The sequence below is a fragment of the Scaptodrosophila lebanonensis genome, unplaced genomic scaffold, assembly GCF_003285725.1.
Source record: "Scaptodrosophila lebanonensis strain 11010-0011.00,11010-0021.00 unplaced genomic scaffold, SlebRS2 tig00000096-arrow-pilon, whole genome shotgun sequence".
Classification (NCBI taxonomy): domain Eukaryota; kingdom Metazoa; phylum Arthropoda; class Insecta; order Diptera; family Drosophilidae; genus Scaptodrosophila; species Scaptodrosophila lebanonensis.
Window position 1 is genome coordinate 4,625,878 of NW_022060567.1, and position 24,952 is coordinate 4,650,829.

Below are 24,952 nucleotides of genomic sequence, written 5' to 3' on the forward strand. Positions count from 1 at the left end.
CTAATTAACTATAAATTATTTCCTTACAGCTGCTGCCATTGTGGCCGCCAGTGAGATCGCTACAGGCGGGACCGTTGTGCGACGCTACAAACCGCTCGCCTCTGCCTCATTCGATGAGAGCAAGCCTATGCGTCGCATCTCATACTTGCGTGCCACAAATAACGAGATAGACTATCATGGCGAATCGAGTGCAGCAATCGCCGGCAGCGCAGCTGTACCGCTTGGGGACAAACAATTCGTCACCGTTGAATCACATAAGTCAAGCAAAGCGCTGGTGGAGGAGCATCCAGATCCCACCTACGATATAGTTGGCGGTGCCGGTCATGAGTTCATCGAAACACCCAACGGTCTGGAGGATGTGCGCTTGAGCTCGCTTGGCGCGGCCTGCGCAGCCCCAGGAAGTCGACGAGCTTCTATGAACAGCGACATGCGGGGCAGGTGAGTTACAGAGACTCAGGGTACAACTATTGGATCTTAAGTAATCTAGTATTTCCATGACATCTGCAGCATACACATCGATGCGGAACTCAATGGCAAGTATGTGCCCAATGAGTTGGAAGCATTTGAGACCGAAATTGAGATTAAGTCATCGTGCATCAATGGCAAGGTAAGTCCCAATAATGCCTATTTAAACATAAACTTCACTCTAATGATATTTGTATCTTACAGCGCATGTCCGAATTCCGCTCATGGCGTCAAGTGAAGCTGGAGATTAAGGGCGATCTGCTGCGTATCTGTTCTGGGCGTCATGGAAAATCAGAGCACAATGTACGATGCAAGAAATTATTGAAATACTATCATTTTGTGATTCGTAATCCCCATTTATTTATAACACGGACTACCCATTATCTATTGCTTAAAACCGCCAAAATAACAAGTTAATAGTTTTTTTTTATCTAAAAACTATTTTTCAAAAATACATTTGCTAAAATCTGATCACTTGCAATAACAAAGATCTTATGACACCTATTTAAAAAGTTCACTTACTATAAGCTATAAATATATAAGTAGTAGTTCGTTGGATAAGTCGCTTGCTATTCACAAATAGTTATTTATGATTGGGGAGAATGCATATATATATATTTAATTGTTAATCGCTTTATTGACAGGTGATCGAGCTTGATATTAGAAATTTTAAGTTCTATGATGAGTCGGTCGACAAAAAGAAATATGTATTCCGTATGCAGTCAAAGCCAAACGCACAACTGGCCACGCTTGGCAACGAGCTTAGCCTGGAAGATGCCCATGAAAAGCTCACAAACTCATCGGGCAGCAGCAGTATCGAGCACCAACCGCAGCACACTCCAGTTGGTCCCTACACCGAAATTTTGTTCAAAACCAAGAGCAGCAATGAAATGAAACGGCTCTTTGGGCTGCTGCAGTGGAAGAACAGCCTCAATTATGAAGATAATGTGAGTAAACTCATTCGATTCGATTAGATTTTATATTGAATACCTTGTTTAATACAGGAACCTACAACACAAACATCGGGCAAACAATTGGCAGAACCTCAAAAAACTGCAGCCACCTCTAGCTACTTGGATGATGTGTCTAGTAGTGGACCAGCAGCTGTTGTCGCAGACAGTTCCCCTCTGAGTTCACATTCCGGCGGCACTGAGGCGCACGCCAGTAGCATAGCAGCGGATTCCATATCGCCGGTTATGAAGACGCGCAAGTCGAGCTCGCATAAGCATGTGCCAGACAAGGACTTAGGGTCTCCGAAATCGAAGAACTGGAAGGATTTGTTATTTCGACGAGGTGGCGATGGCGGACGGAGCAGCGGTGGCAGTGGCAATGGCCTGTCTGCTCATGATCTGGGCTCACCCTCGGCTTGTTCGGCTAAATCATACGGCTCTATTGGAGTGCCATTGCGCGCATGTCCCATGGTATGTATTACAGCTTAATATAATGTTATATCTTCGTGATTATTCCAAAACTCGTATTAACATTTTCAGTCAAAACTCAATGCTTTCGTACCTCACCTTGTGGAAGTATGCACCAATATTGTAGAAACCAAAGGCCTTGGCGTTGTTGGCATTTACCGCATTCCTGGAAATAAGGCGGCAATCTCAGAGCTATCTGAACTGGTCAATACCAAGGACTTTCAGTTCGAGAGCTGTGCTACAGACGAGCGATGGGACGATGTGAATGTAGTGAGCAGTTTGCTTAAACTTTTCATACGCAGTCTGCCCGATGCTCTGATGCCGGCCAGCTTCTACATCAATTTTATCGAGGCCGATAAGAAAACTGGCATGACACGCATAGTGGTGCTCAAGGATATTGTAGACACACTGCCGCGACATCCATATGAAACCATGAAACATCTAATCAGGCACTTGTGTCGTGTCAGCGATAATTGCGAAGTAAATCGCATGGAACCAAAGAATCTGGCCATCATATTTGGACCGTCTATTATACGCACACCGAACGATACGCTAGAGACGGCTGTCAAGGATATGAAGCATCAGTGCCGCATCGTAGAGCTTCTCGTAACGCAGGTAAATGGGGTGCGGAATAATAATGTTATAGGAAAGCTTAAACATTTCCTGTATACATTAAGAGATATTCTAGAACCTGAACGTTTTCTATCAAACGAATTTCTTTGTTATGGGTATTAACAACAGACATATGCATGATATCTTTTGACAACTGTTTTTTTTTAATTTTCATTCGAACTTGTGTAGTTAGACAATTAAGTGTTGATTTAGATATCCATTTCATCAAATTACATTCAGTTGTAGAACCTCGTTTAATAGCATATTATACCAAGCGGAAGGATCTTCTTGCAGATTGTAGTAGGTCTGTCATCGTCCTCCTCGTCGACACCATTGTCGATGTCAGGCCTCGGTTTCGGTCGGTAAGGAGGTGGCGAAGGCGTAGGTTTAGGTGATGGCGTTGGCCTATTCGATCCAGGTTGGCCTTGATGGTATCCCGGGTAATATCCGTAATATGGATTTGGCAAGTAATATGGAGGGGGGCGATGGTGATCATGAGGACCAGGGGTATCAACATTATCCTCATCCAAAGCATCTTCATTTACAGTGTTGTCTGTAATAATTATTCCAATGCGCTTTTTGTTGTCTTCAATACTTCGGCGGGGTGGCAACCAACCATATGGTGGTGCCCAAGGAGGTCCCCACGCTGGAGATCGTCCCCAGTTTGGCGGCCCTCCTGGGCCCCAGTATGGTGGACCTACGGGACCCCAGTATGGTGGACCTCCGGGACCCCAGTATGGTGGACCTCCGGGACCCCAATACGGTGGACCTCCGGGGCCACCGGGATTACCAGGGCCCCCAGGACCACCTGGACCACCGGGAGTGCCTGGACCACCGGGAGTGCCTGGACCACCGGGAGTGCCTGGACCACCGGGATTGCCAGGACCTCCGGGACCACCGGGACCACCGGGTCCTCCGGGACCTCCGGGTCCGCCGGGACCCCCAGGACCACCGGGACTTCCGTGAGGCGGACCACCGGGACTTCCGTGAGGCGGACGACCGGGACCCCAGCCTGGGCCTGGACCCCAGCCTGGTCCTGGCCCCCAACCGGATCCTGGTCCCCAGCCCGGTCCTGGTCCCCAACCTGGTCCGGGACCCCAACCCGGTCCTGGTCCCCAACCTGGTCCTGGTCCCCAGCCTGGTCCGTGGCCATGACCTGGCCGATGATCATGTCCCGGCTCATCATCATCATGCGGTTTGCTAGGCCTTCTGCTGGGTCGCGGCGTAGAACTTTCGTGCTTTTGCGAAAAGAAATCGCTCCAATTAGGAATAGTTAAAACCAGGCTTCTATTGGTGTTACTGCTGCCACCACTGCTTGAGTATAGTGCCCTCCAATCATTAAAGTTGACTGCATCGTTCTCGGCGACCTTTTGAGTGTTGTCAGCCGCACTCTCTACTCCATTGTCTACGCCTTTACCCGCACCGGCTACGGCCAGGCCGCAGAACAGTGCTAGTAATAAGCACAAAGCTAATGTTAAGCGCATTTTGCGAGCTCTATTCGCAAACTGAAGATTAGCTTCTTCGTTTAGAGTATTTATAGGGTGCCATGGCCGCGCATCACCAGACGCAGGTGTCGATAAAAATTGTATTAAAAATACACAATCGATTTAAATTTACACTTTGGAAATGAAATTATAGTCTTCTATAGTGTTAGAAACACTAACCCTACATTTCTCCTTTATAGCATTTAAGCTGGGAACCCAAAGAATCCATTATTATGCAAAACATTTGATACCATTTCTACCAGCTTAGAACAGGGTGTGCTATGGTTAAGTTCTTTTAACTAGCTAACGGATCATTGACTACGAAGCTACGCAGTTAAACTTATGCCGTAAAATTAACAAAAGATCATGTGCAAATCTGTATAGCAGCTGAGTGACTTTCCCTTCTTTGTAAGATATGAATTAAATTAAGCCACAATGTTCAAGTAAGATCGAGATCAAGTCGTGATATAAAACGAAGGGTTCTCACTGTATTTTGCATTTTTATTTTTAAAGCCCACTTAACTAGCATACAATGACGCGAACAGAATAAATTTGTCTTGCAAGTCTTTTCCCGATTTGCATATACTAGTATGTTAGAACTGACAAAAATGTTTGCTTTGCTCAACATGTGTCCGCAAAAGAAGTTCATCATTTTCAGAGCACGGCTGATGATAATACTGTGTAGACACATTAATCACATTTGACTGAGCTCAGTCATTGATACTGACTCGAAATATAGTACATATCTAATGAACAACACTATTCCGAGATGGGAAGCTTCTGAAAGAAAAAGCTTTAGAATACAAAATAGTAAATAGTTTTGAAGCGAAGTATTCGCAGAGCTTTTGTGAAGTGTGTTTATTCAAATACAATGATATACGATCCACAGTTAGCCGAATCGCTTAATGATATGCACATCATCATTTTCTTTGAGTCATTGTGACGCAGTGATTGTTTTTTGTTGCCGCTTCTATTTCATTTCATCTTGTGTTGTTTGAATTCGAAATTAAATCAAACAAAAGTCTTTTTACTGATCCTCAAGTTGAAAATTCTGTTAGCTAATAGATTGTCTAATTCGAATAATTTGCAAATCGGACAATTATTACTCTTTTAGAAGAGTAAATAGAGCGTCGTAGTTTGGAGAAAGCTACGAATTCGATCAATGTCCAAGCATTTCACAGACTAGTAGTAGTAGTTTGTTTCTAAAAGATGCTTTATAGGTTAGCCTCATAAAGTAGCCGGCAGATTTTAGGCACAATGTTTTAAGAATCTACACTTTAACAGGACTGATGTACCCTAGCATGTAATACAATAAATAATATAAATTAATTTTTTTCAAAACTATTATTTAAAAGTTTATATAAACTTACATTCAAAATGTGAGTGTGCCAGTTTTTGGTACGCGCCTGAATCACAACAACATCAGCAGTACTTGCTGGCAGAGCATGACGTTGCTGGCTATGACTTCCTCTAAAGATGTGCAATTACTCTTCATCTTGGCATAATTAGCTAAACTTGCAGTTGAGGAATAACATGAGTTATACCTAAATTTCTTTAGCGAAGAAGTTTCGGGAAGCATTGAAAAAATTTAAACGGCCCTTTCTAGATTATGCTAAATTTGAAGATTATAGCTATCATACTTTTCGATATACATGAAAGTGGGGGCACATGGAAACCCCAGAAATTTGCCCTATTTAGACTTAAATGAGCCTGCTTACTAACATACCGTTCCTGACGCTAGCTCTTATACTTTCGGAGATCCTTTCGTTCGTACAGATAGACGGACACACTGACCTGGCTGTGTAGATTCGACTTCATATACTGATCGAGAATTTATACTTTGTGGGGCTCGTCCTACCTCCTTGGGGTTTTTTTTTTACTCTGGTCTAACTAGTATACCCTCCTCCTGTACATACAGGGACTTGAAAGCCGTACAAATTATAGCTCCAATTCAAATTTGAGTTAGCAATTAACTAGTATTTATATGTTAACTGCAGTAAATAAAATAGTATACACCCCAATCTAACGCTGTATTAATCTTCAATCATTTTATTAATTTAATCCACAGTATGACTACTTTTTCGAGAATGGAAATATACCAGACCTTTCCGAATTGAGCGGCAATGCGGCTGGTGGAACAGAAGCTAGCGGTGGTGCGGGCCTCAATGCCACCCTCCAGCAAACACAGGAGGACCAGACTAGCATGCTGCTGCACAATCTTTCGAAGATCGAGCGTTTCACAGAGCGTGAGACGCGAACTTCACGCTTTATTCCGCAGCTGCGAAGACGTGCGCCTGGAAAACGAAGTGCCGTCAGCTCCGACACCTACTCGGGCGAGAGCGTTGGGGTAAGAGCATCACCACCAACTTGTATCATCACCACCAACACCACCACCACCACAACCACCACCCGCACCAACACCAATAGCAATAGCAACATCCCTTGCACACGCAACAAACAGTTGCTAACCTCATCGTCCTTGTCATCATCATCAGCTGCTTCGCAACAACAAATACAGCAGCAGCGTCGTCAGCAGCGCAAAGCTGTTCACAGCATTTCCGATTTTAGTCTAACCATGCGTGTTCACTTTCAGTCTCTGGACTACACCAAGGTCCCGGCCAGCAGCACAACGAGCACGAGCAGCAGCTCCACGGCCCAATCCCACAGCAGCAGCTGCAAGACCACAAGCTCGACCAAGACCCTTGCTGTGGCCTCCAGCCTCAGCACGACCAGGACGACGAGCAGCAACAGCAATGAGGGCAGCGTCAAAAAACGCAGTCCAGGTTTTCCCAGCTCCCGCGGTTCACAGTCGCGCAAGTCGAGTCTGGACGAAAAGGACTCGGGAAGCGTCGACTCAACCGGCAGTATGGCCAAGGAGCCACAGCAACAACGCAGCAGCGTTGATATATCCATATTGCTGACAGATGATGACTCGAGCAGCCGGCTAAGCGATACTGGTAAGTTGTATAGAAATGTATTACGGAAAATATTGGACTTCCCCATAATGGAAATTTCTTACAAATCTATAAAAAATTACACAAATTCTGCAAATGGAAATATTCTCCAGTAAAATTTGTTTTTTAACACGTTATTTTTGCGATTAAATCTTATTCAGATTGCACTATTTAAAGCTAGGGCGTTCTGTCCCAAGGTGGCATACAATAAATATATAAAATATTATTACACTTGTCCTGCATCTATCTAGTACATAACCATTATCTATTATTGTTCAGTACAGAGTTTAGTCAAAGCAGCAATGGCAGCTGCTGTCTGAGCATGAGACAAGGGTCCAAGCTGATTGAAGCGAAGTTTATTTTTATTTCAAGTCCGTAACCATACGTTCTTCAATTGAATTGAATGAGTTGGGGAGCACTGTTAAATTCTTTGGGCAAACAAGCATATGTATATCAAGTTTAGTTTCAACTTCATGGACGGACCAAGCTTGTGGTGATTATTGTACCGTAGCAGGTAGACGCCCTGCTGAGAGATTTCTATTAGAACCGAGGAACTTGATGGAGAGACATCTGCAGAGTATCAGTGTGCCACAACCTTTTAGTGTTAGCCGATATTTCCACTTGTAATTGTTGAGAAAGCATTTCTGGGCACTGAAGAATAAAAGTATAAATATAAATGAAAAGAAAATAATAATCAATCTCTTAGGCATGTAAAGATACAATAATAATAATAATAATAATAATAATAATAATAATAATAATAATAATAAGATTGTTAGGCATGTTAAGAAAAATAATAATAAGATGTCAGTTGTTGGTATTTTATGTTATATGTCGAAATTTTAATACTTTGTATCCAAAGGGAGGGTATAGTAAGTCTGTGCGAAAAAAGGGAGTGTCAATGTATCCACTTGAACATATTGAACACATTTGAATTATTTGTTTTATTATTATTTAAAAGGATTACCTATTGGTGCTTATCACGAACTAATAATTCAAATATTTTATCCAGGTTCCATGTCGCTGACTACCATCACCGACACGCTGGACAGCAAGCTGCGTAATTTGCGCAGCGGCTCTGAGTCCAACGACGAGAACGGCTCCCCTGAATTTCCAAAGAATCGGCGTCACACACTTGGCCAACCGTTGCATTTGCACTCCGAGAACATTCCCTATGCCGATGAGTCGCCGGAGCGCCTGTTCCACAACTTCTGCCCATTGGATGCGCCCCATTCGTTGATACTGAGTCGCTCCTGTACAGCGACCAACACTATTGGCAATGCCGTCAACTCCAAGTCAAGTGAAAAGGAGCTGAAGCAAGCGGTAGCCGCTGTTGTGGCTCTGCCGTCCAGTTTGGTAAAAGCGCACAAGCTGCAGCATTCGGCCACAGTGCCCATGCACCATCCGCAGAGCCAGGCAACAACTCCAGGCAGTGCGGCCGCAACCTCTACCGCTGCCGCCAAGGGCACGGCGACAACAAACACCAGCAGTACAGCCGCTTCGCCGGTGTCGAGTGGGTCCACAACTGTGGCGGGCACGCCTACTGGTGCAGCGAGCTCATCGCAACGCAGCCTCTACACGAGCAAGAACTTGCGCTATACCTCTTCGATGGCCTATGCGGAACGGAGCTGTGCTGCCTCAGAGGACGATTCCGAGGGCTCTACAACCAGTGATCCCAAAGAGAAACTGATGCCCGCATCGCCGTCGGTTTTTCTCGAGCGCTACAATAAAAAGCGACGCGACCATCGACTCTTTCGCTCGGCTTCCTTCAACTGTCGCAACTATTCGACGCGACACATGAACGGAGGAGGCGGCAACAATGCCTTAGCCTCCACGTCAGCATCTGCGTCAACGGGCGGTCCGACCACTGCGTTGACCAAAGACGAAAAGACTGACATGAATTTGACCAAGAAGCGGCAAATACAAAACAAACAGAATCGTTCCATCAAGCGACGCCACACAGTGGGCGGACCGCATGATTATTCGGCCAATACCAGTGGCCATGAATTGGCGGCAATCAATTACAATCATCATAATCGCCATCATCAGCAGCAGCTGCTTAAGTTGGGCAGCTCTGCAGGCGCTGCGGCGGCAGAAACTACGACAACCACAACTACGACGACGACTGTGCTGCGTCGCATGCCCAGCTCTGGATCAGCCGCGGCAGCACCCACAGATAATGCGACCGGTAGCCCCAATAGTAGCAGCAGCAGCAACACCGGCAACAACAATAACTCGCCGCAAAGCGATGGCAGCAACGGCAACAGTTGTTCCAGTGCCAGCAGCAGCAGCAGCACGAGTAGTGCTGTGGTAGGGGGTGGTGGTGGCGGTGGCGCCATTGTAACACCACCGGGCGGGAATGCGGCTGGCAGCGCAGGGTCCGGCGATCATGTTCTGGAGGTGGGCATACGCATTAAAAACATTAATCGAGCGCGATACTAAATCGAACGACTTCCCGAATAATTAAGTAAAAGGTGAGTACGGCCATGAACTAGAGCTATCGGTATATAGAGCTATATAGAGCTGTTGACAACTATTTAAGAACGCCTAGAACTCAAGTGACGACGACGCTAAAACCCCATGATTGATTGAATGCTTAAAAAATTGACTGATGCGGACTGATGAAACAAATTGACATAAATTGACAAGCCAAAAATTAATAAACTTAACCCAAAGAGTGTGTCAACTGTCGTTAAGTATGGTCGAGAAAAATAAGGTTTTGGGAGTGTTTCTCATGGAAGTTGGAGTTGGTCTCATATTCCGCAATGAAAGTTTGTGACATACAAGTAAGAGAAGTAAGTCGATATATTGAGGGATGTCTTGATAGCATAGGCGAATAAAAAATGACAGCTGCTTGGGCCTATAAGTAAGATCAGGACCCTAAACATGCTGCGCGTCCATCGAAACAATTTTTAGACACGGTTCTTGAATGTCCTTCGTGCAGTCCTGGTCGAAATCCCATTGAACATTTATGGAACGACGCGTCGTTAAAAAAGTGTTCGCCTAACAGAATACAACAAATTTGGACATGTTATTCCCAAAAATTAAGAAAGCACAGCATGGAATACCTGTAGAAAGATGCCGACGCCTTATAATGTCCATGAAACGCCGATGTACAGCTGTATTAAAGCAGAAAGGCTTTTCCATCAAATATGTATATAATAATTGAATTTTTTATTATTATTTTTATTTTGCTAATCAAATAAACGCTATTAGTTAGTTGTCTCGGTCAAATCCGAGATATGGGCAAGAAATCGTTGGTAAAAAATATTTAAGTTTTAAATTTGAATAACAAACCACAGTAGATTATTAAGTCCATGGTCTGAAATTTAGATTATATAAACAATTTATGGAGCACTTAAAAAAAGGGGGGGAAAATGATGAAATCCTGAACCGACACCATCGTTGTTAATTAGTTGTCAACAGCTGTGCTTGTGTATATTATGCATATATGTATCTTTGCTATAACACTGACTGATCTATCTACATATGTATTTATTTCTTTTTGCAGTTATTATGTTAAAAGTTCAGTTGCGGTTGGATGCAAACTGGAAGGAAGAAATTGCGACAGATAACAATTGTAGAACCATAACCACCACAACCCAAACCACAACCTTCAGCCGCCAGCTCGTGGGCTGGCTAGCTGCAACATATTTACAACAAACGTAGTATTAGCACAAAGTATATATTTATGCATTAAAACACACACACACACACACATATATGGGCAGCAAGCTAAATTATAGATGGTCCGAGTGCACATTACCAAGGCAATGGGTACACAAAGTTTATCTGTATATACATATATGTATGTATGTATTTAAACGCGAGGAAAGCGAAAGAGAGAGAGAGAGAGAGAGAGATAGGTGATAAAAATTATAGGTGGATAGAGAGGAGAAAGAGAGATAGGGAGGAATAGTGAGAGAGAGAGAGAGAGAGAGAGGGAGTGTGTGTATATTTTGTAAAATGTCCCCCAATATAATATTTGTAATATGTATAAACATTTAAATTGTATAAACAAGCATATGCATTTACGCGCAATATTGAATGAAAACATATAGCACATCCACGCATACATATATCGATATATATATACGTATATACATACAAATATGCTATATACATACATGCATGCATAGATGCCTGCAATGCTGCTCAGTTATTGCACCTCCTGGCAACAACAACAACAACAGCAAACACAAATTCTGGCCTTTCCAATAGTTTAGTTTCTTGAAATCAATAGGCAGCCAACATTATTTTGTGCCTTAAAATCATTTTGAATATACATATGTATCTAAAATATATCTACACACACACACACACACACACACTTCTATCAGCTGAAGCGGTGCTTGTGGTGCTTCAAGGAAATAATGATGCAATGCTGCACAGTGGTGCAAAAGTTTCATCACTTGAGCATTGTTGTTGCTGCCTGGGGGGAAGGCTTATCTGAGTTGCTGCTTTACTGGGATTGCAGGCAACACACACACACACACACACACAATATATATATATATATTTATACATATATATACCTATACATAGATATTTATACACACACGTATATATATAAACCCACTTAAATATGTATGCCGAACACGCGCAAATTAATCGAGAGTGGGCAAGAGAAGATAAAACATAATATATGAAAGCATTATTTTTAATACCCTAACAAGTAATAATACTATATTGCAAAAGTATTGACCCCTACCTACATAAATTTCAAAGAGAATCAGATGAAAACATCCAAGCACTTATTAACGTTTATATCTGTGTAGCTGTATATTTCTTACTACCTTTTTAAGTTAAATGCTAAATCGCCTACATATGTATATACATATGTGCATATATGTATTGAATGCCTATATATACATATATACCGATATATACTGATTTATATGTGTGTATATATTGAAGGCTTGTAGTCTTATGTAGCATGTACATATACTATATGTGTAGAAATTGTGCATATTGTATAGAAATTTGTTGTACATACAATTTATTTTCGATTTGTTTATTATTTTTTTTTATTTTCTCCAATATCCCGTTTTTAAAATATTTGTTTGTTATTGCAAAGAAAAAATCGTATAACCCGTGCAAAAATCTTGTTGCAAATTGAAAGGAAAAGAAAAAGCGCGTAACGTTGCTATATATATATATTATTAATTTTTTTTTTAGTTCTAAGTAGTTATTTTTACAAATTGTATTTTTTCCAAATAAATGTGAACTTTTTTTTTAAAGCTACATATATAATGACGATACAATAAATGAAAATACGAGCATATGTAAATGTTTAGAAAATGCTGCATTATTTATTGCAGGTCGATCATCTGACATCATATAATCTAGGCCGATTGAAGGCCTTAATTATATATAATTCGCACTTAAAGCTTTGCCTGTGGCCCGGTCCCAGAAATTTTATAAACAAATTGATGCGCCACATCATAATGCGGATTGCAGGCGGCCCGCACACGCTTCAGCCAGGCGCGTATTTTGGGATACTTGATCCGCACATCATAGTCAGCCATGCCTGTAGAGAAAAGTGCAATTATCATATATGTATATATTTATATGCCTGTATATATATGAATAAAGTACAATACATACGCGTCTGTTCGATTTCGCAAGCAGCAAACACATCGGCTACCGTCAAAGTTGGCCCCGTGAGAAATTCCGACTGTGCCAGCCAGACCTCCTCCACAATGTCCAGAGTGCGCTCCATATGTAGACGCAATGTTTCAATTTTCGACGCGCTAGGCGACCGACCTGTTAGAAGCGGGTCCAGCCAGATGGTTCGAAAATACATAGCGCAGGTTACACGCAGTGTGATATGCTGCCATTCTAGGAACTCGTCTACACGCGCCTGATCCACAAAATACTTTGGGTACAAGTGCTCAGGGACTTTGCCCTTCGCACTCAGGTATCTAAAGGCGCAGGCGAACAAAATAAATAATGCTAAATTATCGTAATGTTGAATATAAAAAAATCATTTGATTTGGTCAGACTCTTAAAACCATTATTTCTACATATATTTCTGTCCGTCTATCTGCTTTCATCACCACTTCGCCTGCAGTTCTAAATCCATCTTGCCGAAATTTTGCAGCGCGGCACACGAATATACTCCCGAAGGCTATCTGGACTATTGAATTAAATATATACGAGTACAGTCAAAGGAACGATTAGCTTTTAAACGAGGATATGCATTAATCCCGATTTAAGGATTGTACAATATAGACACGACGAGAATCAACCAAAAAGGGAGGAGGCGACTGGAGGGGTGTATATCTGGATGGCTAATAAACTACGCCTAATAATTGAAGTTGGCTCAAAGCAGTCATGATTATATGATTGATGAGCACCAATCAGTTAATTCGATTTCTCTAAACAGTAAAGGTATTAAAACACTTTTGTATTAAGGTGTTGGCGTGTTTCGTAAAAATTTAAAAGGCCAGTCCATGGTACAGCATGATTGCATTAGGCATGTATCCAGCCTTCAAGTCTACAACTAGTCCCTAATAGCTTCGGGGTGTTTTTAAGGCTATTTCAAAGCACCTGTTGTCTTAGTTTGTTTCGATTATGCAGGACGGGCATTAAATCTTCATCGAAATGTTCGAATTCTATATAAACTCATTTATGCAGATATATAGACATATAGAACATGTTCAAATATTGATTTTTCCGAATAGTACTACATATTTTTGAGAAAAATTTCATTAAAAAAATAATAATAAACATTTTGAGTCAAATCGTTTCATGGATCATTTCGTATGCGACAATATTTATACCCTCTACCCAAAGGGCAAAAGGGTATACTAGTTAGTACTAATGTACATAGTATGCAACACCCAGAAAGAGGCTTGGCAGACCCCACAAACTATATGCAGTCATATATTTTTCGACAGTACGACGCAACAAGTCGATAATGTCCGGTTCGTCTGTGTATATAATCGCCTGGACTTTAGCATCTAAATTGATTATTTTTTTCAATTTTTGCTACGTTTCAGTGTTTTTCAATATCTATAGTTTCAAAGCTACTTAAGCCTTACTCTGCATAAGTAATTTTTGTGCAATACTCCAGTGTCTTTTTCAATTGCATCCAAAACGATTAAGCCTAAGCAAACCACCTGGGAAACCACTTTGGGCCAGTAATGCCACCCCAACTGCGTGTTTCTTCTTCTACCACCCCTGAACCACCATAGACAGGGCTTAGTGTAGTGAAGCCACTTGCCGATTTTGAGTTTAAATTCTAGGAATTACGGGAGTTATGAAAAATCACTGATAGCGAACGAGTGGGAGAAAGCAGGAAAGTTTCGAAATACACCTGTGCTTTGTTCTTACATAGGGCACCTGGAAGCAAAAATTTGTGGCTCTAGCTCCTATAGTCTCTGAGATCTAGGTGTTCATACGGACAGACGGACAGACCACGCTTTCTTCTGTGCTACATTTTTCACTTTGCACAAACCTAATATATTCTTGTAAGTAGCTTTCAGGTTCAGAGTATACAAAGAAAAATTGAGTTTGTAAATAGGCAGACATCCTCCCAATCGGCCGTACCATAACTCGCTCATACGAGATCTTTTTGAAGGTGCATTATAGCTGACGGGGACTACTTTGACAAAATGGGGACAAAATGATGAATATTGATGAGTAAATAAATACTTTTCACAAAGAAAAAATGAACAAGAGGGGATGCTACCAACAACACTCAGGTATATGCACCTCTAGCAGAAGAAGAAGAGCGAACTTGATGCTTCAGCTTGTTAAAGTTGTTTCGCTAATAACTTTTCTTAGAATTAACCGATTTGGATTAAATTTGAAAAGTACAGATGAAATTACAAAAGTAGATTATTACAAGTATGTATAAATTATGTGTGCAAAGTTTGGTTAAGGTAGCTTTTGAAATGTAGACGGTATTGACGAAATTCTGTAGCGGGGGAAGGGGGTGAAATTTCCAAAAAATTAAACAAACTCGTCCTTTCTCGGACCTTGGAAAATCTGGATACCAACTTTGGTAATTCCAACTTTTATAGTTTCTGAGATCCTTGCGTTCATCCAGACGGACAGACGGACGGACGGACATGTCTAGATCGATTTCTCTCGTCATGCTGATTCAGAATATATATGTATTCTTTATGGGGGCGGAGATGCTTCCTTCTGCATGTTACATACTTTGCACAAACCTAATACATATACCCTTTTTACCCTACGGGTACAGGGTATAAAAATTGCCCTTTTCTTTTGACCAGACACAGCTAATGGAAGTTCATTGTGGTCCAGTGCATTGTGTACGTATTTAAAATGATTTCTTAAAGATAATTAAATACCCTGCTACAAGTACAAACTTGTACGAGTATGTATGTGTGTGTAGTCATCAGCTACACGTATGTATGTAAATAGTAAATAGTGTTTAGTGCTTGTATAATGGATTCTTCGTGTTTCAATAAATAAACCGTACTGCAGATTTGTATTAGGAGTTGCTGAGTCTCGCTTGGATATTTCATTGGATTGTCTCACTCACCTCAATATGGCCACGCTTTCTGCCAATTTGTAGCCATTATCGTTGATGCATGGCACGCGCTGGAAGCGGTTTATGTTTTGTTTGAACTCATCGGTCAAGTGCTCACCTGGCACAGTGCAAAAGTCGCATAAGATAAGAACAGAAAAGAACTAGAACAGATATTGTAATAGCACTTACCGTTGCGGAGCGCAACCGGACACTCCTCGAACTGCAGCCCGCTGAGCCGGAAGATTATGTGCAGAGCACGCGATGGCTGTGAAAGCAGATCATAGTAATATTTTAGTGACATCTTCATTCATGGGTGCCGGGGTGGGCAGCGAAGCGGCTGTAAAGCAGGTTGGATAAGTGTGCGAAAATAAACAAGCGATTGCCCCACGGGGCGGTGCAAAGATCATCGAGCCGGCCGCTAAACAATTGGGCTCTCATGAGTAGTTAGTTATTGACAGCCGGCGACAACGATGGACACCAGTCCGTCGATTCGAACTCACCAGAAGCACAGTCGATGAGCAACTGATTGTTGCTTAAAGCTAGGGAAACAAGCTCTAGACACTGATACAATAATTAAAGGCAGCGACATTTTTAATCTCACAGCGCAAATACATACGTCACAAAAAGCTCTCTTCTTAACACTGTAAACAAAACAGACTTGCCAGTCCGAGCTTATTGTGACGTCATTTCGAAGAGAGTACCGAAAAACGAACCTGCGCATTAGCACACCGTCTATGATTGTATCATGGTGGTAGAGAATTGCCCGCTTTGTGAATTGTCGTATCGCTCATTGTGCTCTATTAAGACGATAACGTACACGTAGTGCGCAGGTCCGTCAATAGGCGTTTCTGGCACAAGCTTTTAAAATTATGTCAAAGCGCTTTTGCTTTTCCTTGCTTATAGGGAAAACTGAATGGTTTATTGTGGTCGCATTTTACCTTTGATAAATGAATGTATTTTTGACATATCATGAGCCGATTCATATTATGGTATAACTGCCAGTCATAGCAACGACTCGTCAAAAATTTGAGTTTACTTAATGAAGTTTTATAGTCTTGCTTCTTTCTATTTAGACATCTAATAACTTAATTTAATTTATCTAATTAAGGAGCGTTGCCAAATTTAATTCAATCAGGATTTCATTTGTTATTATACCCTGTACCCAAAGGGTACAAGGGTATATTAGTTTTGTGCGAGTGCACATGGAACACACAGAAGGAGGCTTGGTAGACCCCACAAAGTATATATATTCTTGATCAGCATGACAAGCCGAGTCGATATAGCCATGTCCGTCTGTCCGTCTGACCGTCTGTCCGTCTGTCTGTCTGTCTGTCTGTATGAACGCAAGGATCTCCGAAAGTATAAGAGCTAGAACAACCAAACTTGGTAAACAGATTCTCCTGAGACCGAGAAAGGACGAGTTTGTTCATTTTTTCTGATCCACCCCCCCACTCCCCCCCTATTACCGATTTTCTATAACTCCCGTAATTCTTGGAATTTTGAACTAAAATTTGGTAGTCACATTAGGTTAGTCATTATATATCCGTATACCAAGTTTCATTATGATAGAATGATCGGAAAGAAAGTTATAGCCATATAACCAGGCCCAATGCACACATACATACATATGTACAAGTACACAAACACGCATAAGGCACGATTCTGATGTAAATGTAAATGTATGTATGCATGCATGGAATATTTTATATTTAATTTAGTTAATTAATTAAATTAATTTAGTTAATAATTTAAATTAAATTAATTAATTAATTTAAATACTTTTTTATGGGGTGGTACAGGGTATTTAAGAGTTGAGCCTGCTCGACTTTAGCATTCCTTTCTTGTTTTTATATTATTTTATTATTTGCCAGTTCTTCTGAAGTTAATTGAATCGGCATATCTGGCTGGAGTGAAAATCAAATTCCCAAATCGAATCGGATTCGTTATAAGATTTTATTGTACTTGTAAAGCTTCTTCACTTTTTTGTTTTCTGATCTGATCTGATCCGTGTGAAATAAAATCTAGCTAATTTGTAGCTGTACAAAATATCTACAAAATAATTTGACAAATGTGTGTGTGTCCAAAAGTACGTATTTTCTCCACAACTTTCTAAGTATAACAGGGTCTAGTGTGACGTATTTACATACAGTAAAGCAGTTGATTGCGCCAACTTGTTATGCTTATTTGTTCTATGCTGTCGCCAACTTAGTGCGCTCACAGCCTATCAGAGAGCTGTGCATAGAATATCAGCAAGGTTTTCTCTTTCAACATGATGTGGGAGAGGTGCGATGTGAGGCTACAACTAGTTGTATCAAGTGACAGTTTTTGAAAACCGATAGAAATGGATTTACGTACATACATATATAGTATATGTAAATATAAATATGTGAGCTTGTTGCATGATTTTAGCGAGAGATGCAATTGTTAAACGTAATATCAATAAATACATTATATTAAAATGTTTCCTTTTTAAGTAAGAAGCTGGCCATTTAACCGATTGTAGCACACATAACATACATACATATGTACATTTAATTTCTAATTTCTGATATTTATTTCATTGTCAAAGGAAATATGGCTCTGTTATGAAAAAAATGCCAACGTTGTATTCATAAACCAATTCTCTAAAAAGGTGACTTAAATGATGATAGTAATAACCCATTATGTACAGCAGATTTTAAAGCTGAATACATATTCTAAAAAACACTTTGAAATTCTGTTGATTGACTTTAGAATCTAAAGTTTGGATTGTAGTCACGATGAAATCGAAACACACCTAACTCTCGCTCACCACGGGAGTTGTGTTCCTAGACAACGTCGTGTTAAATGAGACATGGACTTGTAGCGTGACTTGTAGCCTGTACGTTAAATTTAATTATTTTTAAAATTTAACGACTCGCCATCTGTTGGTCAAGCTAAACAGTAGCCTTTAACAGGTACAAGGTGAAAGTGAAATAGCAGCAGCAAACGTCAACAAAAGGAAGAAATTGGCGCCTTTCACTGACGCTATGTTAAAAGCTTTCGTTCGCGCCAGCGGTAGTACGTTCGCTCTTTTTTTATTCCGAACGTCAATCAAGCCAGAAGTGTATGAAGTGTTAAGTTCAACTTGTCGAAATAAAATAAAAAAAAAAAAAGTAAAATTTTCTTCCGCTGGCAAGAAAGCAAATGCTTGTGCCTTTTGTGGGGAAAAAAGTAAAGTTCCCAAATTGAATTCAAAAGAGTGTAATTGTTCTGTTTAACCGCTTTGGTACAACCATTAAAGCCGCTAAAATATTTGCGGAAGAAGTATCAGACCACGGTAAGTTGCAGATTGCGTGATTTTTTTTTTTTGCAACAAGTGTTTAGGCAAGGCAGTCTGATAGGCATTAAATTAATTTGCAGGGCCTTGATCAGCTGTCTGCAACAACAAACCTTGCCTGGGACTTCCACTCGGTCGGCCGCAGTGCCTAGAGGGAGAATAAACGGCAGGAAAAAAAGAAGAGAGCAACTTCCAGGCTAGCTTTCCCGTCCACTCAACACCCGGCAGCTTCTACTTTAATTTGGGAGTGTAGAAAAGGCGGCTATAGCGACCAAACGTCGGCGGGGGCGCGACCCTTTTTAAATCGGCTAACCAAACGCTTAAATAAGTATCGGAACTCGCCCGGAGGTGTTACCCATTTTTTTTTCTTAATTTTTTTTTGTTGGTGTCGGTTTAGTGCCCGGGAAAAAAAAAGTAAAAATCCCGAATAAATTCGGGTAATATTGCAGTGGCGCGCAAGCGCCGAAGAAGCCGTATGCCGGCGTATTAGTATTTTTAAGGTTAGGCTAGTTTTTTTTCATATGTTAATTGGTCCAAATCAGTGGCAAAATTTTATTTGATGTACTTTTAATATTCACGGTTTCAAGTGTTAAGCCACTGTTTTATTTTTTTGAATTTTTTTTCTTGTTGCCTTATTCCGTAATTCGGAAGGCACCAATTTTTTTTAGTGAGAACGTGAGAGCGATTATTGGTTCTCTCTCGCGCTTGTGCGCTTTAATTTGCTTCCCGCGGGTTTTTTTTTGTTTGCGCGCTCTTATTCCAGCGCAGTGTCTTTTTTTTACAGCTACGCTCGTTCCAGACGGAAAGCGCTTTCTGCGTGGGATCAGCAGCCCAGCCGTAAGTAGACAGCTGTTTATATATTCTTTTATTTGCATTTGATTTCAAAAAATGGGTCATTGGAAGCGCAATACTCACTAAAGAAAGTTTATTTTTTTTTCTCTACGCCACTGAACGGCTATTTAATGTATTTATTTTTTTCTTCGAGCAATATTTATTGATAGTTTAAAAGGTTCAGTTTTTAGATATTGTAATTTTTTTTCTCTTATATTATTTTTCGATTTATTGAATTTGTTAGTAATAGTATCGATGAACAATTTGTTTTATGTTTTCCTTTAACACTCTCATTTTTATTCCCATTTAAATAAATTATAATGTGTTACTAATTTATCATTTTTTTGATTTCACGCCAAACCCAATGCCTTCGTAAGTTTTTTTATTTCCAGCAAAGGGGTCATTGTTAATATTCTTTTTTTTTTGTTCTGTGTGTGGCTTTTAGTAATGACCAAGGTAGGGAGGGCGTATTCAGACTCGCCAACATCTGAGTTCTGATCATGTGTGTGGTTTTGTTTTCTCGTCTTATGCACGCTTATTTAAAATAAATAATAAGCATGGGACATACATGACGTAGGAGGTAAAGAACACCACCCAATTGCCGACGAGCCAGAGCCGGAACTCTAAGCGTGCCGCTCCTACTCATGTCGACCACCTAGTCCCAAATTCCTTCTGTAACCGTTACAGACTACATACAAAATATGGGGTTACGTTCCTAGATTTCGACAAATGCATCAACAAAGTTTTGCTGTTTAAATTTTCGCTGTTTTGAAAGTCCAACCATTTTTTAAATTAACAAAAAGTTATTAAAGTTACTTCAAATATTTGTAATTTAAAGATTGGTCTTATTACAAGGGAAAAATATTTTTGAAAGTAAATAATGTTAACGCTGCTTAATAGTGATTTAAGAACTATTTGGTGACATTGGCATAGTAAGAAATTTGTTTGTTTGGTGGTCCTCTTGTTTGCAAAAGAAAGGGGTTTGCGATTGTTTATTGGTTTTTAACGGATATTTGCAGCACACCTTATAAAGTGAAAGTTGTTTTCTAATTCATTTATAAACTGGATTGGTCTTTCTAAGCTGCTAGAACATGCGAATCCTTCTTCTAGTTTTCCTACAGTTAAACGATTTATAGGTTCAGTTTCTTCAAAGTTGCTGTCATCCGATTTTGAATTGCTCTCTTCATGCAGAGTAATTTCAAATAAAAATTCGTTATCCATGCTTTTCTCTTCAAAGGAACCGCAGGTCATAAATTCTTCCAATGTCCATTCAATATTGGCTCCAGATTCAGATGCAGCTAGTATTAATTGTATGACCAGGGGCATATTCCAACAACAAAAGTAAGTTAAAGCAATACTCTTCTGTTTAAATATGTTTCAACTTGTATCGTATAAGAGCGAGGTTTTCAGCGTGTTAAAAGGGAAAAGATAGCAAATTTATAATCGCGTTAGACCGAGTTCGGGTTAACTTGATAACTTGATAACAACGTCCCCAAAAAACGAAAAGTTTTTTAGATTTAATGTAACATGTTTTCCTCCTGCTACCTACTATCTTTTACATACTATAGATATCGATTTAATATTTATTTAAATTAACTTGTCCTAGAAAATGCACAATTCAGACACTTGAATGCTCGTCTTCAGTGGATTTATATTTATATCTCACCTAGAAAAAGGTAAAGGCAAAGGTACTTTTATTCGATGTGCACTCCATTGATAACCCTCACAAACTCATTAATCTCATTGCCGCAAAGTGTACTTGAACTGGGAATGTTCCCACTTATTAATGAATGAGTGTAGCTCAATCCCCCCTATTTACGAGTTTGGTTTTAAATATTATGTAAACAATACTAACCGCCACTAAGCTTCGAGAAAGGCACATGCTTATGTACTTCTAGACCACTTCTACAGAAGGCTTAAGTGTTCAGTCGAACAATGAAATGAAATGCTGTACCCCAAAAGAGCTTTCTTGAATTTTCGCGTTTGTGGATTTGATCGTCTACTTTTAGTTTAACTTGATCGTTCACTCATTATTTAGTTGCGATTTGAAATTGTAGCTGGACTCCATGGCTGAGCAAATAAATTCCAAAAATAATACTCGCATGGTGACAACCAATCCTTTGCTGATTTATCAATAATTGTGAACTGGAGAATGTTTTCATCAGCGACTGTATAACAAAAACAAATAAAATAAACAAATAAACTAATCGGTTGCCGTTTCATTGTGTTTCTTGCAACCGAACTCTGCGAAAAGAAACACAAAACTGGCTGTTTTGATGTATGTTGTGGAAAATCTGGTATAATATTTTCAATTACCACACTTGTTTGGAATTTATTTACTCAGCCGTGGAGTCCAGTAAATAACTAATAGCCGAATAGTCCATAGTTATACCCTTAGATATAGAAACAAGAAAGGAATGCTAAAGTCGAGCAGGCTCAACTCTTAAATACCCTGCACCACCCCACAAATAATAAATTAAATTAATTAATTAATTTAATTTAATTAAATTAATTAACTAAATTTGTTTTGTTTGTTTATTTGTTTATTTGGAGCTAGCTTAAAGTTGAAACTATAAACTAACTTAGATTTATAGCCTGGCTACCAGGGCCTTATGCTATATTAGTTTGCATTTTTATTTTACTATTACTATATACATATATACATACATACAGTACATATATTTACAGTATTATTGTTGTTATGTTATGTACATTGTACTATTTACATTATTTACAGTTGTATATTGGCAGATTTTACTTATATTAACATTAAATTTTATTGTATATTTTGGTTTTTTTTAATAAAATTTATTATTATTTTTAGGTGTTCTGTTGTGGGATTTGAGAGGATTTGGATGGGGTTGTTATCAGCTAGGTATTTTGTGCGTGCGGTTGTTAATTTTTTTTTAATTTCATGCTTTATTTAGAAGTGGCCAGCAGCACTTACGTGCCATATTCCACATGTATAACTCTTATAATTGACATGGGTGGGCGTGGACATATGTTTGATACAATTAGGTGACATTGGTGGCTGAGAAAACTTATTAAAGCTTATTTTAACAAAATATTGTGAATTAAATTGATAATAATTTTTACGAGGTTAAATTTATACTTATTTTAACAAAACTGATAATGATAAATATTTTTACAAAATTATAATAGCAGTGGCTTAAATTTATGCCTATAAAAAATTGTGTCTTAAGATTAATATTTATTTTAGCAAGATTAATATGATGATTGTGACTTGAATTAATAATTTTTGCTTACTATTTTAACGAGGAGTTTAATCAAAGTATTATTATATTGGTATCAATGACTGGGGGAGGGCGTCCGTAGAACAAAGTCCTGTTTCGCCTTCGTCAGGTAAAGATGGGCTATTTTGTCGCCGGGGGCGGCGGGGAATTCGTTGTCGTTGGAGTGGGTGGCTTACCAGCTCTCTAGCAAGTGGGTTTGCGTGGCTTCGCAGGCGATCAATGTACCGGCTGGTGTGTCTATTTATTTCATCCCGGACCTCGAATATTTTTAAGTCATGGTGCAAGATTCTGTTGCGGACGTAGTAAGGGGCACCTGTGATGACTCGGAGACATTGGTTTTGCGCCACCTCGACTTTATAAACATGGCAGTCAGCAGCGGTGCCCCACAGTGCAATGCCATAGCGCCATAAGGGTGCGATGACTTGTAAATATACAAGCCGTTTGTTGCTCAGGGAGAGGCCGCTGTTGGCTTTCATAAGCCAATGTAGCTCATTGAGCCTGCTGAGTGTGACTGCTTTCAGGAGAGTGGTGTGAGAGCTCCAGGTCAGCCGCCTATCCAGTGTCATCCCCAGATACTTGACCTCTCTTTTGTGGGGCACAGTCTCACCGCCAAGGACGACTGCAGGGCAATCGCCTTGTCTAATGCCAAAGGTCACATGAGTGGATTTCCCGCTGTTGATCTTGAGGTTCCATCTTGTTGTCCAGGAATGAAAAGTGTCCAGGTATCGCTGGGTGTGGATGGATGCCACATTTATCCAAGCACAACTGGATAAGCAGACGACATCGTCCGCGTATGTTGCGAGGAGAGTGCTGCATATGCCTCTGGGTATAGGGATGGGCATGTCAGCAGTGTATATGGAGTACAGAACCGGTCCTAAGACACTGCCTTGAGGAACTCCAGCGGATATGTTTTTTAGGGGGGACTCAGTGCCTCTATCGGTGACGAAGAAGCACCTGTTGCTCAGGTAGCTACGGAGTATTTCAAAGAGCGGTGAAGCCAGGATATTGCGCAGTTTGTACAGCAGTCCATTGGTGCAGACTCTGTCGAACGCCTGCTGGATGTCGATGAAGACAGCACTCGTGTACTCGCCTCTCTCAAAGGCTCGCAAGATGTGGTGAACGACTCTGTGCACTTGTTCGGGTGTACCGTGGCACTGACGGAAGCCGAATTGGTGGTCCGGTAGCACGCCCTTCCTTTCAACCTCCTCCATGACTCTAACCAGGAGTATTCTTTCGAATACTTTGGAGAGGACTGGGAGGAGGCTGATGGGGCGGTACGAATCGGTGCTGGAGGGGGACTTTTTCTTCTTTAATACCATTACGACTGCAGCACATTTCCATTGTGATGGGAAATGGCGCAGCTGCAGCATGGTATTAAAAAGCGTCAGGATGTAGATAACTGCTCGCCTGGGCAGTGCTTGAATAGCCTTGGCGTCGATAGCGTCATAGCCTGGCGCCTTGTTGCGGGGGAACCGTTTAATCTCTGAGCAGAGTTCCTGAAAAGAGACGTGGCGAATGGGGGGGGGGGGAGGCATTGAGAGGAGCAAGTAGTGCAGAGTTGATGGAGTCCTCGTGGCCTGGCTCGGCCAGTGAGAAGGGCGTGAATCTGCTCTCAAGAGCATTGGCAAAGGCATTGGCCGTATCCTGAGCAGAGCAGCACCATGTTCCAGCCAAATTACGAATAGGGAAGTGGCTTTTCGGCTGCTGAGTAATGTCTCTGGTAGCTTTCCAAAGGCTGTAGCTTGTGACAGGTGTATCGTCCATAGTGGAGAGGGAGGAGCGCAAGTATGAGCTTTGGATGTCCTTCAGAAGACGTTTTAATTGCCTTGAGGCCACCTGCCATGCCTGATAATCTAGGGGATGGCGAGTCCTCATGTAGGTTTTGCGCAGGGACCTCCTCCGCCTAACCAGATTCAGTGCCTCGACTTTTAAAAGTGGCAAGGATGAATTGGTGAGACGGGGGGCCCTGCCTTGTGTCGCATTTGAAGCACATGCAGCGGCAGCATTATGAACAAGTCGGGTGAGCTTCTCGACTGCATAATCCAGGTCTTCTGGTGATCGAAGCTCGATGTTTAAATAAACGCTGTCCTCAATCGTTTTGCGGAAGATGCCTAGGTTGGAAGACCTGGT

The 24,952-nt window shown here is 40.8% G+C and overlaps 2 protein-coding genes across 3 annotated transcripts in view; one reads left to right on the plus strand and one right to left on the minus strand.

The window, feature by feature from the left end:
* The window catches only part of LOC115627703 (rho GTPase-activating protein 21), a 69,441-nt gene extending 57,441 nt beyond the window's left edge, over positions 1-12,000 (plus strand). Inside the window, exons 9-18 of one of the 2 annotated variants that reach the window (XM_030523447.1) lie at positions 30-438; positions 508-607; positions 670-768; positions 1,110-1,412; positions 1,470-1,886; positions 1,956-2,498; positions 6,048-6,326; positions 6,573-6,936; positions 7,946-9,407; positions 10,445-11,999. In XM_030523447.1, the coding sequence (XP_030379307.1) occupies positions 30-438; positions 508-607; positions 670-768; positions 1,110-1,412; positions 1,470-1,886; positions 1,956-2,498; positions 6,048-6,326; positions 6,573-6,936; positions 7,946-9,375 (3,944 nt within the window). In that variant the 3' untranslated portion in view covers positions 9,376-9,407; positions 10,445-11,999. Of the gene's footprint in view, positions 1-29; positions 439-507; positions 608-669; positions 769-1,109; positions 1,413-1,469; positions 1,887-1,955; positions 2,499-6,047; positions 6,937-7,945; positions 9,408-10,444 lie in introns of both variants that reach the window. The other variant, XM_030523446.1, reaches the window with a different exon arrangement.
* Positions 12,001-12,219: 219 nt separating this feature from the next.
* LOC115627705 (glutathione S-transferase theta-1) lies at positions 12,220-15,784 on the minus strand. The gene is made up of 4 exons (XM_030523448.1): positions 15,629-15,784; positions 15,452-15,557; positions 12,541-12,857; positions 12,220-12,463 (listed from the first exon to the last, which is right to left on the minus strand). The coding sequence occupies exons 1-4, from the start codon at positions 15,744-15,746 to the stop codon at positions 12,318-12,320; spliced, it is 687 nt and encodes a 228-aa protein (XP_030379308.1). The 5' UTR covers positions 15,747-15,784; the 3' UTR covers positions 12,220-12,317.
* Between the last annotated feature and the right edge of the window lie 9,168 nt (positions 15,785-24,952).

Coding starts and splice junctions, on each gene's coding strand:
- LOC115627705 (XM_030523448.1), bottom strand. CDS start 15,746: ATGAAGATGTCACTAAAATATTACTATGATCTGCTTTCACAGCCATCG. Junction 15,558..15,628: donor TCCGGTTGCGCTCCGCAACG/GTAAGTGCTATT, acceptor GCACTGTGCCAG/GTGAGCACTTGACCGATGAG. Junction 12,858..15,451: donor GAAAGCGTGGCCATATTGAG/GTGAGTGAGACA, acceptor CTGCGCCTTTAG/ATACCTGAGTGCGAAGGGCA.